Genomic DNA, 15,204 nt, shown 5'->3' with positions numbered 1-15,204 from the left:
GTGAATGGTTGTTTGTCTATATGTGCCCTGTGATTGGCTGGCGACCAGTCCAGGGTGTACCCCGCCTCACGCCCAAAGACAGCTGGGATAGGCTCCAGCACCCCCGCGACCCTCGTGAAGAAAAAGCGGTAGAAAATGAATGAATGTCATAAATATGAAAAAAAGTCATTTTAGTCGCATAAAGGTTCAAATATTAAAGCCAAATGTTTTTTGTTGTCATATTACGAGAAACAAACAAAACAACAAACAAAGTTTTACATAATTTGGGGAAAATTAGCTGTCACAAGAATAAAGTCAAAATATTCTGGGAGTAACACGAAAAGTACAGGAAGAAAATTTACTAGAAGAAACATGAAATAATTGGCAAATTAAAAACAACAACAGCAGCAGCACTTGTGCTAAAAACTGTCATTTTATGAGAATAAAAGTAAAAATATTTTGCAATCAACCAATAACGTTGGGTTGTGTGTTCTTTCAGCCACAGTGCATCAGAGGGCCTTGCATGCCTCAATGCAGAGCAACAGCCAGAGACCCCTTGTGCGGACTATAAGGTCCAGTTCACCTGTGCAGGAGACTTCTGCTCATGTATGTGCTGTAACCACACAAACAAATCCCGTTCAGATCCTCCATTTTAAAGGTGTGACTCTGATTCACTCAGCATGTCGAACGGGCTGGCTTAATCAAGACAACCCTGAAGGAAATGGAGATTTTGAGAATCTCAGTGACCTCCTCCATAAGTACCCGGGACAGCTATGCCATCATCCGATTGCCATCGAAGTTCAGACTATTTCAGGAGACCCTGCCTTCAGTACATCTGAGACATTTTTGAAGTGAGATAATTGACAGGCAGGCGGTAAAACGAACGAACGTTGGCTTGACTGTGCTTCTCTTCTTCACAGCCTCGACACCACATATGGGTTTGCTTGTTCGAATGCAGATCAGAAAGATGGGAGCTGTGAAGATTACAAAGTCAGGTTTACATGTCCTGAAGAGTTCTGTCAAGGTACGTCATTTGGACCAGTTTCTGAATTCAACAATAAGAAAAGTATAATAGGATTCTTGTCTGTTAATCTTGCTGATTTTAAGCAGCCGGCTGTCGTCTGTTCATGGCCTAGTGTCGCAGGAGTGTCGCACACAGTGGTTCAATTGCGATAACCCGTCAGAAAACGGTGATGTGGAGTCCATACCTCGCCTCCTGAACTTATATCCCGGTCAGGTCTGCAAAAATCCGATCGGAATTGAGGCCAGGACAACGAGTGGATTGCCTTCCACGCTCACTGCAGACATCTTTCTTGTGTGAGTCCATGAAAATGCTGAAATTGTCATTTACGCGTCATTTCTAATTTATTGAGGTGCACCTGCGTGATGTGTGTATTTTAAAAATAATTCTTCTTTTGTTTTGTTTTGTTTGAAACGATAAATTCCATTTTAATTGTATTTTTCAAGTACAATCGTCCAGTACTTCATCACTCTATCACAAAACTTAATGAATGAATAAATGGTTGGTGTTTCTGGTTGATTATCGACTACTATTGGTAAAAAAAAAAAAAAAACAATATTGAAAAAAAGTCATGTAGTCACTATGAAAAAAAACAGGTTCTGCCATTTCGTGTGGAAGTGGTACATTTGTGGCTTCTTACCTTGTCCTCCTTCCCCACTCCATTTGTGACCCTTTAAGTTTTCATGTTAGAGTAAAAAAGGGTTATCTTCCCATTTTGTGTGGAAGTGGTAAATTTTGGGCTTCTCATTTTGACATTTTCCCCCACTCCATTTGAAACCCTTTAAGTTTACATGTTAGAGTAAAAAGGGGGTATCCTCCCATTTCATGTGGAAGTGGTGGGTTTTTGGCTTCTTACTATGTCCTCCTTCCCCTCTCCATTTGAAACCCTTTAAGTTTACATGTTAGAGTAATAAAGGGTTATCCTCCCATTTTGTGTGGAAGTGGTACATTTTTGGCTTCTTACTTTGCCCTTCTGTCCCACTCCATTTGAAACCCTATTAGTTTACATGTTAGAGTGGAAAAAGGGGTTCTCCTCCCATTTCGTGTGGAAGTGGTAGGTTTTTGGTTTCTTACTTTGCCCTCCTTCCCCAGCCACATGAGACCGTTTAATTTAACATATTTGGGAGTAAAAAAGGCTTTTCCTCTCATTCTTGTGGAAGTGGTATGCCTTTTGGCTTCTTTGTTCTTCTTCTCGACTCACTGTGGAGAACTCACCTTTAAGAACACATGTTAGCGTAAAAAAGGGTTCTCCTCCCATTCAGTGTGGAAGTGGGTAGGTTTTTGGCTTCTTACTTTGCCATTATTTCCCATTTCATTTGTGACTTTTTAAGATAACATGGTGGAGTAAATTTGTGTGGAAGTGGTAAATTTACATTTTTAATACAGTATTTAATCAGTGAATGGTTTTATTCAAGCCAAAACAAACACTAGAGGCTTCATTAAATATTCATTTGATATGATATTTTGTGGCATATGCTGCACTATACCAATGTGTGTAAACTATCATTACAAGACATTACAAGACAATCTTGTTTTTCTCTTGTTTTCATTTCCAGCTATGATGCTACGTTTGGCTTGGCATGCATCAACAAACAGCAACAGAGTAAACAATGTGAGGATTATGAAGTCATGCTGACGTGCCCCTCAGATTTCTGTCACAGTGAGTTTTACAATGAGAGTGAGTGTTGTCAAAAGATGTTGGTGTCTCCATTCACATGTATACATGGGACAGGTTGCAGGACTCGCTGGTTTGACCTAGATGATCCCACCAGGGGGGGTGACTATGAAACCCTCTTCCACCTGCAGCAGGTATACTCTAAGGAGGTCTGCTCTCAGCCTGTGGCCGTGGAAGCCATGAGTGTGTCTGGCATCCCAGCACTCCAGACTGGAGACGTCTTTCAAATGTGAGTCTATCTGTATAAATAATATTATTAAACATTAAAGGGGATCTATTAGGCTTTTTCCAATTATGTGGCCAATAAATGTAGTTTTGGCAAAGTTTCGGATAATTTGGTTAGTGCATTTGGAAGTGAGCCATGAAAAAAGTTTGGGATGGGTCTGAACGCTTGATTTCTGAGAGTTTTTCTAACACTGGCTGTTTGTGACATCACAGTTCTTATATGGGCATGTGCTGCAGGCCTGGCGTAATAGGTCCCCTTTAAACAAATAATTACATTGGCTAGTTTTATTTTTATGTTTATGTTGCTATGCTATGCTATGCTATGCTATACTATGCTATGCTATTTATTTCATTATATCGTGAAATATTTCAAGACTGTATTACATTGTTAACAATTTAGATGATGAGAGTTAATAAAAAAAAAACATATTCAGTATCTTTTGAGTTTGGCCTTAAAACTATATTTTTGTGACTATTTTAAAATAATGTCAAATAATCTAAAATGTTAACATGCTAACAGATATTATGCTAGGTTGAGAAATGACCGCAAGAAGACGAGTCGAAAACATAGACAATTAAAGAGTTGGAGAAACACAAGACGGCATCTTTAACATGGGAGTCAATGGGAGAATTTTTAGGTTTTTGTCACTTCAAGGGGTCACAGAAGCCAATCTGTACATCTCTCAGCCATAAGAGGGACATTTTTGGAAAGGGGATGAAGAATGCTACGTTTTCACCAAAATAAATCAAGCTAGCTAAAACGGTGTGACCCAGAGGATAAATTGTTTGCTAAATTTTTTTTTTCTCAGTCTGGATTTTGGCCCTGTGCACACCTCCTTCTGACAAGTATAAAGCCAAAACTAAACACCCAACAAAAAAACTAATTAGCCACAGAGAAAGTTGAGAAGTTTGTCTAAAAAAATTAGCCATTAATCACGTTTCTACGTGATCGTATGGCTGAGCTACAATGCTGTGAAAGGTCTGTAAATTCTCATTTTTTCTCTGTTGTGTGGTGTTTCTAAAAATAGAACAGGTCTACTGGACCAATTTTTGAACGTTTTGGTTAATTGCGTTGCCATGGTTACACGAACCTTTCCAAAAAAATAAATACCGACCTTGTGTGGGGGTCCTTTTTGCGGTCCTTTTTGGGCCGAATTACGCGCACAAAATCTGGAAGTAGCTAATACATAAACGTGTGGGCTATGCTATGCAGCGCCTATATTAATTATGGGCCTGCATTGCAGTGCATGCCCATAATTAATATAATTTTTTTATGTGATAGAGTGCAAAATTCGACAGTAGTTGCAATTATCAGTTAGATGAGACATCAGAGATCACAAGCGTGCATGTTTGTTCCGATGTACTGTTACTTACACACAAAATATATTTCCCAGGTATGACGCCACTGTGGGTTTTGCATGCGTGAATGATGGACAGCCCGGTGGGAGACAATGTCAGGACTACAAGGTCCGATTCACCTGCCCGCCATCCTTCTGCTCTGTGTGAAGCAGTGCTCATGCATCTTGAATATTACATAAGATCATAATTGTGGTGCTTACAGACATTTTATCATTGTGGGTTGTCTCTATAAGTATGTCATTGTGTTTGACTTTTAATGCATGCAAAATTAATTATTACTGGCCAAATGGTAAGTAGTAAAGCAATTACAAATGAATGGATTGTGTTGTATTTTTTATTGAAGGTTCCAGAATACCATATTTATAATATTTAATTTATAATATATATATATGTTAGCAATGTAGGGGGAACAGATTTGTTGATCCATTGATATAAACCGTGCTGTGCGCACGTATGTTACGAATGCGTTGCGCATAATGCGTGGTCCACACGCATTCTTGCACGCTTTGTCCATGAGGGATCCATCTGACCACTTCATGAGGGAAACCAGTAGAAGCCACGGCTGCGTCACTTCCGGTGGAATATTCCAGTGGATTTATCCTTTCTCTTTAAAAGCCCGCTTTGGGAAAGCGACAGCAACGTTGACAGGTAAACGTGCTGCAGATGATGATGGTGATGATGATGACATATTAAAGCGTCACATAGCAGGAATAAATAATATTATTTAATATTAAGAAAAGTTCGATTTGGTGAAAGGTTCCCGTTTATTATATATATATATATATATATATAATTTTTTTTTTAAAAGGCATCTCCATCTTTTTATTTGGGTCCTTTTAATCTGTGGAGCTCACTTCAGGTAAGAGACGCACTTTTTAGAAGTCTAATGTCTTCGGGAAACAGGCGCTCTACTTTTTATGACGCAGTTCAGACTGATCAAACTCTTATCGGATTCGATTCAGATTTGATTCAGATAATTCAGATCTCCCACCGGTGCATTAGATTGCATATATTCTATAGTTTTCCATGCACCTGCTGCTTCCTGCACGTCCACAAGTGTGCGCAAGATCACTAGTGCGAGGATGCAGCGCTGCGCCAAACAGGCAACCATCAAATTGTGAAAATAAAACAAATAATTCCAGGGGTTAGTTTTACATGTATCTACAGTTATGGTATATTATGTTTTCTTACATTAATTTCAGTAGTTCATAAATATTTCTTAAATTATTACCAAATTTGATGATTATAGCTAATTAAAAAACATATTCAGCATCTCATAAAATTGTTGAAAAGTTGTCTTGAAAAGTGCTACTTCGTTCAATGTCAAATGAAGTGAATTGGTGAATGAAACTGCTGAAATTGTAATTTTATTGTAATTTTATTTTATTTCTAATTTATTGAGGTGCACCAGCGTGATGTGTGTATTTTAAAAATAATTCTTCTTTTGTTTTGTTTTGTTTTGTTTGAAATGATAAATTCCATTTTAATTGTATTTTTTCAAGTACAATCGTCCAGTACTTTATCACTCTATCACTGTATCAAAACTTAATGAATGAATAAATGGTTGATGTTTCTGTTTTATTATCGACTACGATTGGTTAAAAAAAAAAAAACTATTGGAAAAAAAAGTCATGCAGTATTCTGGTCACTTTGCAAAAACAGGTTCTCCAATTTCGTGTGGAAGTGGTACATTTATGGCTTCTTACTTTGTCCTCCTTCCCCACTCCATTTGTGACCCTTTAAGTTTTCAAGTTAGAGTAAAAAAGGGTTATCCTCCCATTTCACGTGGAAGTGGTTAATTTTGGGCTTTTCATTTTGACATTTTCCCCCACTCTATTTGAAACTCTTTAAGTTTACATGTTAGAGTAAAGAGGGGTTATCCTCCCATTTTGTGTGAAAGTGGTGGGTTTTTGGCTTCTTACTATGTCCTCCGTCCCCTCTCCATTTGAAACCCTTTAAGTTTACATGTTAGAGTAAAAAAGGGTTATCCTCCCATTTTGTGTGGAAGTGGTACATTTTTGGCTTCTTACTTTGCCCTTCTCTCCCACTCCATTTGAAACCCTATTAGTTTACATGTGAGAGTGAAAAAGGGGTTCTCCTCCCATTTCGTGTGGAAGTGGTAGGTTTTTGGCTTCTTACTTTGCTCTCCTTCCCCACCCACTTGAGACCGTTTAATTTGACATGTGAGAGTAAAAAATACTTTTTCTCTCATTCTTGTGGAAGCCTCCTTCTTCTCACTGTGAACTTTAAGAACATGTAAAAAAGGGTTCTCCTCCCATTCAGTGTGGAAGCGGTAGGTTTTTGGCTTCTCACTTTGCCATTCTTCCCCACTTCATTTGTGACTTTTTAAGATAACATGTTGGAGTAAAAAAAAAAGGTTCTCCCAATTTGTGTGGAAGTGGTAAATATTTTGACTTCTTACTTTGCTGCACTATACCATTTTTTTTTAACTCATTCATTGTCACATTGTCTTTCAGCTGTTGTGATCCAGAGACCATCATGATTTTGTTGACGCCCTCCTCCGGTAGGTCCAGTGATGATTAATCTTCTAATCTGGATTAACGTGCACCTTTCTGTTCAGTCTGGGGAACTGTATATGTTAGACTGGCTTAATGCGAGGATGTTCATTATAACCAGCAAGAATTGTATATGAGAGATATTGTAGAAGGCGTTTTTATGTTCCTGTTGTTTAACTGTAAATGTAATTGTCTTCCCTCTGTTTATTTTTGTTGTTTTTCTCACTTCTCAATTGGGTTTTTTAGTCTTTAGCAGGTAACATAGCAGTTTATTATGTAACATGGGATTTCCCATCATGCATTCGTGTCCATTAGACAGCAATTCACCTGCTTGAAATGGATTGATCTGCATGGTTTTGGAGTCAACCATTTATTTTTAGTGACTATTGTCTCAATTAAAGGAGCCCACAGGTATGAGCTGCATGTGGATGAATATGCCTCATCATTCAAAGAAATCATTCATTCTGACTGCCACATGTGTGCCCAAAATAGAATAAGAATTAAAACAAAAAGCATGCTTTTAAGTTTAAAGTTTTTAAAAAAAATATGACAATTGTTCTTGGCTGTGTGCTCTTGTCTCATCCACTGTTTTTTTTCAGATGAAGAATCTCTTGAACTGCCCTGGCTTTGGAATCTCGGGAAGTTCAGGGTGAAAAACACTTAAAGGGTTGGGTTGCTATTCTGCAACATTCAACATTTAAATCTACTGTAACTTTTTGCAGGTTATTATCTGAGCACACTGTCTTGGACGGTACTATGACATGAGAGAAAGCAGGATTTAAAAAAAAATTGGATGTAAATGACTTATTTGTTGTGGGCAGAGGCAGTTATTATTATTATATGTATATATTTTTGGCCAGAGCAGGCTGCGGTCAGCTTCTGTTATATTTTGCTGACTAATTAGTGTTGTAGTTTTCACAAAATAATAATAATAATAATAATAATAACATTGAAAGTCTGAAGCAGGGGTGTCCAAACATTTTCCACTTTAATATTTTTGTAAACCAACACATATAGCTGTGCAAGACAAATGCATCCCAATATTGTGATACAGAAAGTGGTTTCTCGTTAGCATGTTTTTTGGTTCAAAATTTCCGCCACAATTTTGCCATAATACGGCGCGCGTCTTGTTGTGTTATTAATGTATTTTTTTTTTATTCACACATATCAATCTATTAACGACGTAAACAACACAACAACCAAAAACGGAAGTTACGTCGCCAGTCTATGATGTCATCAGTGGTTGATTAATGTTTTTTTTTTTATTTTCCACATATTACAACATAATTCTTGTCAATTTTCTTCTTGTGAGTTCCTTTATTCCCACACTATTTTCACTGTTTTTCATAACATTTTGACTTTTCAATATATTTTTGTTAAGTATTTCAACTTTGTGCTACTTAAATTTTTTCATCATCGTAAAATTGCTTTTTTCTCGATATTTTGATTGACTCATAAAGTTACTGCTGTTTTTTTCTCCATGTTTTGTTGTTGTTAAATTATTTTTTTGAGAATGTACTAAAAAAAATAACATCAAAGGGGGGGGGGGGGGGGGGGAAACGGCCCCCGGGCTGCACTTTGGACACTCCTGGTCTAAAGCAATGACTATTTGCATTTACCATAATGTCCATGCTAGAGTGGCATCAATAGATTGCAACTGTTGGCTGCTGCCACGTCCTTGTTTGTAGGTCACCGCTTTTTGATTGGCGCTAGCAGACAAATTGATCTCACGTCTGGTATGTGTCAATGCAGTTGGTGCAGCTCACACTTTTCATATGTGTTGAATGTCTATTGTTTGTCCACCCCCCGCCCCCCACCCCCACACCAGCACTGTGTGTGTGTGTGTGTGTGTGTGTTTCACCCCAATGTGATCATGTTTCACAAATACTTCTTTGCATGTAATGCTAATAATGAATATAATGAGACTTGATGTAAGAGTAGCTGGTAGGGGGGGCACTTTAATGATGCATGCTGTCGGGTGCACATGACACATGAATGAGTGTATGCGTTCTAGTCATGGATGAGTACGTAAAGTCTGTGTCTGTCTCGTAAACGTGATGTCTCTTCAGTTTCATGTACTTTCTATAATGTGTATTTGGAAATCATGCAGAAATGTTATTAATGTATTGAAGCCAAGATTTGACTGGAATAAAATGATCCAACGGTTCCCATTTAGGAAACTGATGGTCATCTGGTATGATCACAGTTCACCTAAATGGCTACCAACTTCTACTGTTATGTGGTCTCAGGTCTTTTCCGGTGCACCAACAAGCTCTTTCTCAGTGATCAAACCACAGGACTACAGATTAAGGAGTTTGCACGTAGAAATGCTGCAAACGTGCTGTCCGTTGCCAACATGGTCATGGGCATGGCCTCCATCCTCAGCAGTCTTGATGGGTGAGTCAGGATTTTAATCTCTTTTGTTACTATGGAAGAACAGCTTTCATAAGATAGATGTAGCAGTTTTGAAAGAAACTTTTTTTTTACTATTATACAGATTATATACAGTATAACAGATACCATCAAAGTCCATTCTTACTGTATTTATGTGGACTTCCAAAACCTTTTAGTTCCCGGTGAGAATCAAATTATCACAACTTCACTGGAAAAAGTACCATCCCATTCAAACATTATATGGTGGTCACAAACACAACACAACCCTTCCAGTTTGGCTTTTTTTTTATTGCCCCTGAACCTGTCATCTGTAGGCCCATTTTCAATCATGACTATGCATTAGCAAAATCCTCCAATGGAATAGATGCATTTGCTGGCCGATCCAAATCAGATTTTAGATGAATGGGTAAAATGCAGATGAGGTTTTGTCAGTGTCACATGGGGTCAGGCGGTGAAGATCGGCCCCCGAATTTGATTGGTTGAGTGAACAACCCATTCTGGAATCAGCTGTTCACAAGCATTTCATTATTAGTGCATATCAATGACAGAAATGTGCGTTTATGGAATGGAATGGAATGGAATGGCCTTTATTGTCATTATACAAGATGTACAACGAGATTGGAGAGCTTCTCCTAATTTTTAGATTGACTGCAGTAGTCAAGTTTAAAAAAAAGTATATAAAAGTAGAGTAAAAAAGACAATTTAACAAGATATATACAAGATATCCAAAATATACACATAGTATTGCACAGGTGCATATGCAGGAGCAGACATATTGCAGATATATTAATTTTAGTGCAATGATAAATGGGTCATAGTGCAAATAATGACTGGTAAAGTCACATATGAGTGTATTGTATTGGGTTGTTAAATAAATAAATATGATTGAGGTAGTAACAGAGGCAGTGATGGAATATTGCACATTTGCATTATGCTAATGACCGGGAAAAATTTTTTTGATTATTAATTGATTAAATTATTGATGGGTCCATGTCACAGACCCCAAATAAACAATGTCAATAAACTTCCAAGACGGACAGAAAGTTGACCGAACATTCAAATGTCGTCTTTGCTACGTTTTACTGCCATCAGATAACTTGACGTGTTTTTTGTTCAGGCACAATCATGCTGCATGTTGGCTGGTTCTCATTGGCTACCTGCTAGATTTGGCAGACGGAGCGGTTGCCAGGCGACTCGATGCCTGTTCTGCCCTGGGTAAGTGGAGCGTTGTGGTCGATAGCCCTGCCAAAGATCAACTTGAAATGGGGGCATTGGCTGGGCTCTCTGGTTGGTGTTTTGTTGGTATTTGGCCTTCCATAAAACTCCTTTGCAAAAAGGAGACTTTTAGTTTAACGTGGATTGTGTCACAAAATCGTATATACGATATAAATATATATATGCTTTTCAGATGAGTTTTTAAATAATTGTAACAACAGAATGAGACTGTTTTGGAGTAAATGCATGCGATACGGACATGTATGTGTTTACGAGATTATGTCTTTATGATTATGATTTTAGTAGCATAAAGTTGAAATATTAAAGAAAAAATAGTCATACTATGAGAGACAAACAAAACAATGAATGAAGTTATAATTTTTGGAAAATTACGTTGTGTAAAAAGTTCTAATGTTACAAGAATAAAGTCAAAATATTTGGAGAATAAAGTCAAAATTTTGAGAAAAACATTTACAAGAAAATAGTTGAAATAGGTATAAAACACACACTCATAAGAATAAAATCAAAATATTAAGAGAAAAAGTTGCATTCTAACGAGGAAAAAATGTATCAAAACAAACCAAAGAGTACCAAAGTGTTTTAAAGTCATAATACTATGGGATACACACATTCCGGAGATCGGGAAGACCTGGGTTTGATTCTCCGCTTGGCATCCCTACCTCGGTATATGTTTATGTTTATGTCACCCTCACCACCAGTGATGCATGTCTGATCACATTACTATCTGGCAACATTTTATTCAGTCTGGAGCCAAGTTGGCATCTTTTTTTTTGGTTAATGGTTTCATTTTCAACTGATCTTAAAGGAAAACTGCACTTTTTTGTGTGTTCCAATGAAAGAAAACGAGTTAGTATGAGCTAGCTAACAATGCACCTCATTGGGAGGTACTTATTTCGACTGTGAAGCCCTTTAGAAAACCTTTTACAACTTTTGTGATCATGCACTAATAAGTACACTGATGATAACGTGTAATACTTACAGTAATTTTTGCTGTATTTTGATGATTTAAAACATGACGGAAACTTCTTTCCTAGGCGCATTGATTTAGGCCAGGAGCTCACGCTACTCATGCCGTCATCAACAGCAGCATAGAAACAGCGACAACAATGTCAATGTCCGCTGTCATTGAGATGGCTGTGTCTTCCAGCACATGACGTGTTTCAGGTAAAAAAAAAAATGCTATTGAGAGCTAGGTGTCCACTTTTCTGTCTGTTCGGTCTGTGAGTGACACCGAGACCAGTGGCGAGTGAGATAAATGTAGTTTTTCGTATTAGCTGCGGCAATAGCAATATCGTGCTAGCTTGGTTAATACACAAGTGAGTTTTTTTGTTAGGGCTTTAGCATTTAATAACATATTTTTTTAAGTGCAGTTTTCCTTTAAGTAACTGCTTTGATTTTTCTGGCAGTTTTTGCATTTTTAAAGCTCTGTTTTTCTCAAAAGCCCAAAATAGCTCAGAGGTGCATCATCCAATTGTTGGCCCCATGTTAGAGGCCCTTGTGCCACCCCTTGTATTTTTTCTGCATGACTTTGCAGGTGAATGTTCACGTATTTTGTCAAATGAACTTTGTTGATTAAGCGGACTAATTCCACGGGATCACCTCTCAATTGTCCATTTGATCCCGTTGCTTTGGTCTCTGCATATCTGAAATTGCTAAAATGGTTGACCCTGGGCTTTGGAATGCCACCTCGTTCATTCCAGCTGTGTTGCCCGACCCAACTCTTCCTCATGTGCTGAATGCACACTCACCGCCTCTAAGGGATAAAGAGACACAGCAGTGGAGAATGTTGTTTGTTGAATGGCCGCTGACGCTGAAATTCCCACTTGTCTCTTGTGTGTCATGTTAGGCTTGACCATGCAGAACATTCCATCCAAAGCCACAAGTACATTTTTTTTTACCTTTTCTTTTCATTCCCAAGGTGCAAAGCTGGATGACTTTGCAGATTTCACGACTTTTGGGATTGCCACATCTCTGCTCCTGAGGACACCTGACCTGCTGGATAACATCCTGTGCATGTGTTATGCTCTCTCTGTGCTTGTTCGTCTCTGTTTCTTTTCAAGCGGTAAGTCCCTAAAATGTACAAAATACAAAGTTTCTGTATAGTCATCTATCTCGGTTCTTCAGGGATCCCGTTCATGTATCGCGGCCTGCCCTGCATCTACTCCTCGGCCATCCTCGCCAGTGCCTCGCTGCTGTCGGGCGGAAACACGGCCGTGCTGCGAGTCATCGCTGTGGCCATGATACTCTTTATGATCCGGCAGAATTTCTACCCCCATGACCGAGTGTTGGAGTCCCAGGCCTGGAAGAAAGTTGTCTATGTGGGGGGTAATGCCATTGTCTTGTCATATAATTAAAGTCATTAAAGCACAGATCCACGCAACATGGCCGTGGCAGGCAACATGAGGTGATGGGCACAGTAATAAAACGCCATCAGTAAATGTACTTATGTTGTGGAACGTGTTATGGTATGGTCAGGCATACATATTATTTTCAGTCACTTTACTTACAAAGCACTTTTTACTTACTTACTTACATAGCACAAATTTTGTGTCTTGCATCTTGACTCAACTAGTCCCATTTTCAGGGTGTTTACACCAGAATTGTTAGATACTGTATCACAGATTTATGAAAGCAACCTTGGAATACCCAACAGTGTTGCTCTGCAGTTCTGACACACAAGTGCTTTAAAACAATAACGCTTGATGGGAGACCTTTAGAGCAGTGGGGTCCAAAGTGCAGCCTATCGGGGTTATTTACAAATGGGGCTGCACGGCGGTCGAGTGGTTAGCGTGCAGACCTCACAGCTATAGGAGACCAGGGTTCAATTCAGTCATCTCTGTGTGGAGTTTGCATGTTCTCCCCGTGCATGTGTGGGTTTTCTCTCTTGTTCGGTTAATTGGCGACTCCAAATTGTCCATAGGTATGAATGTGAGTGTGAATGGTTGTTTGTCTATATGTGCCCTGTGATTGGCTGGCGACCAGTCCAGGGTCTACCCCGCCTCTCGCCCGAAAACAGCTGGGATAGGCTCCAGCACCCCCCTGTGACTCTCGTGAGGAAAAGCGGTAGAAAATGAATGTTAAGATATGTAACGCTGTAATATTATGAGGAAAAATAACATCATTTTAGTAGCATAAAGTTGAAATATTAAAGAAAAAATAGTCGTACTATGAGAGACAAAACAATGAATGAAGTTATAATTTTTGGAAAATTAGGTTGCGTAAAAAGTTCTAATGTTCCAAGAATAAAGTAAAAATATTTGGAGAATAAAGTCAAAATTTTGAGGAAAAAAAATTACAAGAAAATAGTTGAAATAGGTAAAAAAAAAAAAAAACACCATTAGAAAAAATAGCTTCAATTTCATAAGAATAAAGTCAAAATATTAAGAGAAAAAGTTGCATTCTAACAAGGAAAAAATTTATCACAACAAACCAAAGAGTACCAAAGTGTTTTAAAGTCGTAATACTATGGGATACACACATTCCGGAGATCGGGAAGACCTGGGTTTGATTTTCCGCTTGGCATCCCTACTTCGATTTCCTCCCACATTCCAAAAACATGCTAGGTTAATTGGTGACTCCAAATTGTCCATAGGTATGAATGTGAGTGTGAATGGTTGTTTGTCTATATGTGCCCTGTGATTGGCTGGCGACCAGTCCAGGGTGTACCCCGCCTCTCTCCCGAAGACAGCTGGGATAGGCTCCAGCATATCAAGTGAGGATAAGCGGCATAGAAAATAGATGGATGGAAGTTTGCTGACCGGAGTAAAGAAACAAACATTATAACAAGTTCCTTATTTGCCATTGATAGGCTGCTCTGTATTCCTATTATTATATTATTATAAAATCCTCTTGAAAGGAAGAAAAAAAAACTGCATCTACTGGAGCTGGCACGGCACTGCCCCCTGCTGCTAACGTTGAGTCACAACTGAACTGAATGTGTGTAACCATCACACACTGCAGTGGAATGCAAAGTATAATGTAACAGCTTGTGTCAGGCATTGTTCAAAATACAAGAGTTTTTGCTTTGACAATCACTTTAAACAAAACAGATTTTCTTTCTCACGCTTTCAACGTTTCTTTTCAGGAGTTCTCATGCTGTTCTGCTCATCCTTCGCCCCTGCCTGTGTGTACTACCTGCTGTGGTCCGTCTCTTACATTTTGTTCCCAACATCTCTTTGGAGCAGTAAAGTGTAAAAGTAGGACAAAGATGAACTCTTCCAGACTGCTTCAAGCTGCAGGTTCATTCACCACAAACAGAACACCATGTAACCTTTTTTTAGGGGGGGCGGGGGTCTGCAAGCCATGGTTCTCTCCAAGATTTTGTTACAGTTTATTTAATGCACAACCCCCACCATGTAGCCCAGGTCAGATACTGACAATGAAACTTTTTTGTTGACCTTGTTTGTGTTGATTAAACAGCATAATAGCAGCAATCTGCCGAGTACAGCGACTTACATATAGAATACAATGTAAATGTTTGCATATATTTTAGTTTTATGTGGGAGTATGCAAGGAGTACATTTGTAGTTATTTGAATAGAAATACTGAAAAAAACATTCTAATTGCAATACAAATATTTCCTTTTGCAGTGTGTCACTACATTTGTGAAAATAAAGAGAAAAAATGGAATGTGTTCAGTGTCATGTGATGTGTCACAGTAAAAGTTTGATTTTTTTAGGGTCTTCTAGGCCCCCCAATGGCCTTCCAAAGTATTTAAACTTTAATATACAAGCTGGCAACATTACTTGTAGTCAATCTGAGACAACATTTTAATGTGGAGCCAATATTTGAGGGGTACA

At 38.5% G+C, this 15,204-nt stretch overlaps 1 protein-coding gene across 10 annotated transcripts; it reads left to right on the top strand.

Moving 5' to 3' along the window:
- Positions 1-4,816: 4,816 nt before the first annotated feature.
- On the top strand, positions 4,817-15,048 carry tmem269 (transmembrane protein 269). 10 transcript variants are annotated; one of them, XM_058052481.1, is made up of 8 exons: positions 4,879-4,907; positions 5,068-5,118; positions 6,737-6,783; positions 9,025-9,172; positions 10,287-10,384; positions 12,324-12,467; positions 12,530-12,730; positions 14,490-15,047. In XM_058052481.1, exons 3-8 carry the CDS (start codon positions 6,759-6,761, stop codon positions 14,597-14,599), a joined length of 726 nt encoding a protein of 241 aa, XP_057908464.1. In that variant the 5' UTR covers positions 4,879-4,907; positions 5,068-5,118; positions 6,737-6,758; the 3' UTR covers positions 14,600-15,047. The 10 variants fall into 10 exon arrangements, with proteins under 10 accessions (XP_057908470.1, XP_057908465.1, XP_057908464.1 ...); XM_058052489.1 differs by lacking the exon at positions 4,879-4,907 and adding an exon at positions 7,375-7,424 and having other exon boundaries at positions 4,915-5,118; XM_058052488.1 differs by lacking the exon at positions 4,879-4,907 and adding an exon at positions 7,375-7,442 and having other exon boundaries at positions 4,915-5,118.
- Positions 15,049-15,204: the final 156 nt, after the last annotated feature.

The sequence above is a fragment of the Doryrhamphus excisus genome, chromosome 16 (assembly GCF_030265055.1).
Source record: "Doryrhamphus excisus isolate RoL2022-K1 chromosome 16, RoL_Dexc_1.0, whole genome shotgun sequence".
NCBI lineage: Eukaryota > Metazoa > Chordata > Actinopteri > Syngnathiformes > Syngnathidae > Doryrhamphus > Doryrhamphus excisus.
The sequence above is the reverse complement of the archived record's forward strand: the minus strand, read 5'-3'. Positions and strand labels throughout refer to the sequence as shown.

What these genes read in the sequence shown, in the direction of transcription:
- tmem269 (XM_058052479.1), top strand. Translation starts at nt 8,991, where the DNA reads ATGGCTACCAACTTCTACTGTTATGTGGTCTCAGGTCTTTTCCGGTGC. An exon ending in CGATGCCTGTTCTGCCCTGG is followed by an intron (nt 10,385 to 12,323) that starts GTAAGTGGAGCG and finishes TTCATTCCCAAG; the next exon opens with GTGCAAAGCTGGATGACTTT. An exon ending in TCTCTGTTTCTTTTCAAGCG is followed by an intron (nt 12,468 to 12,529) that starts GTAAGTCCCTAA and finishes TCGGTTCTTCAG; the next exon opens with GGATCCCGTTCATGTATCGC.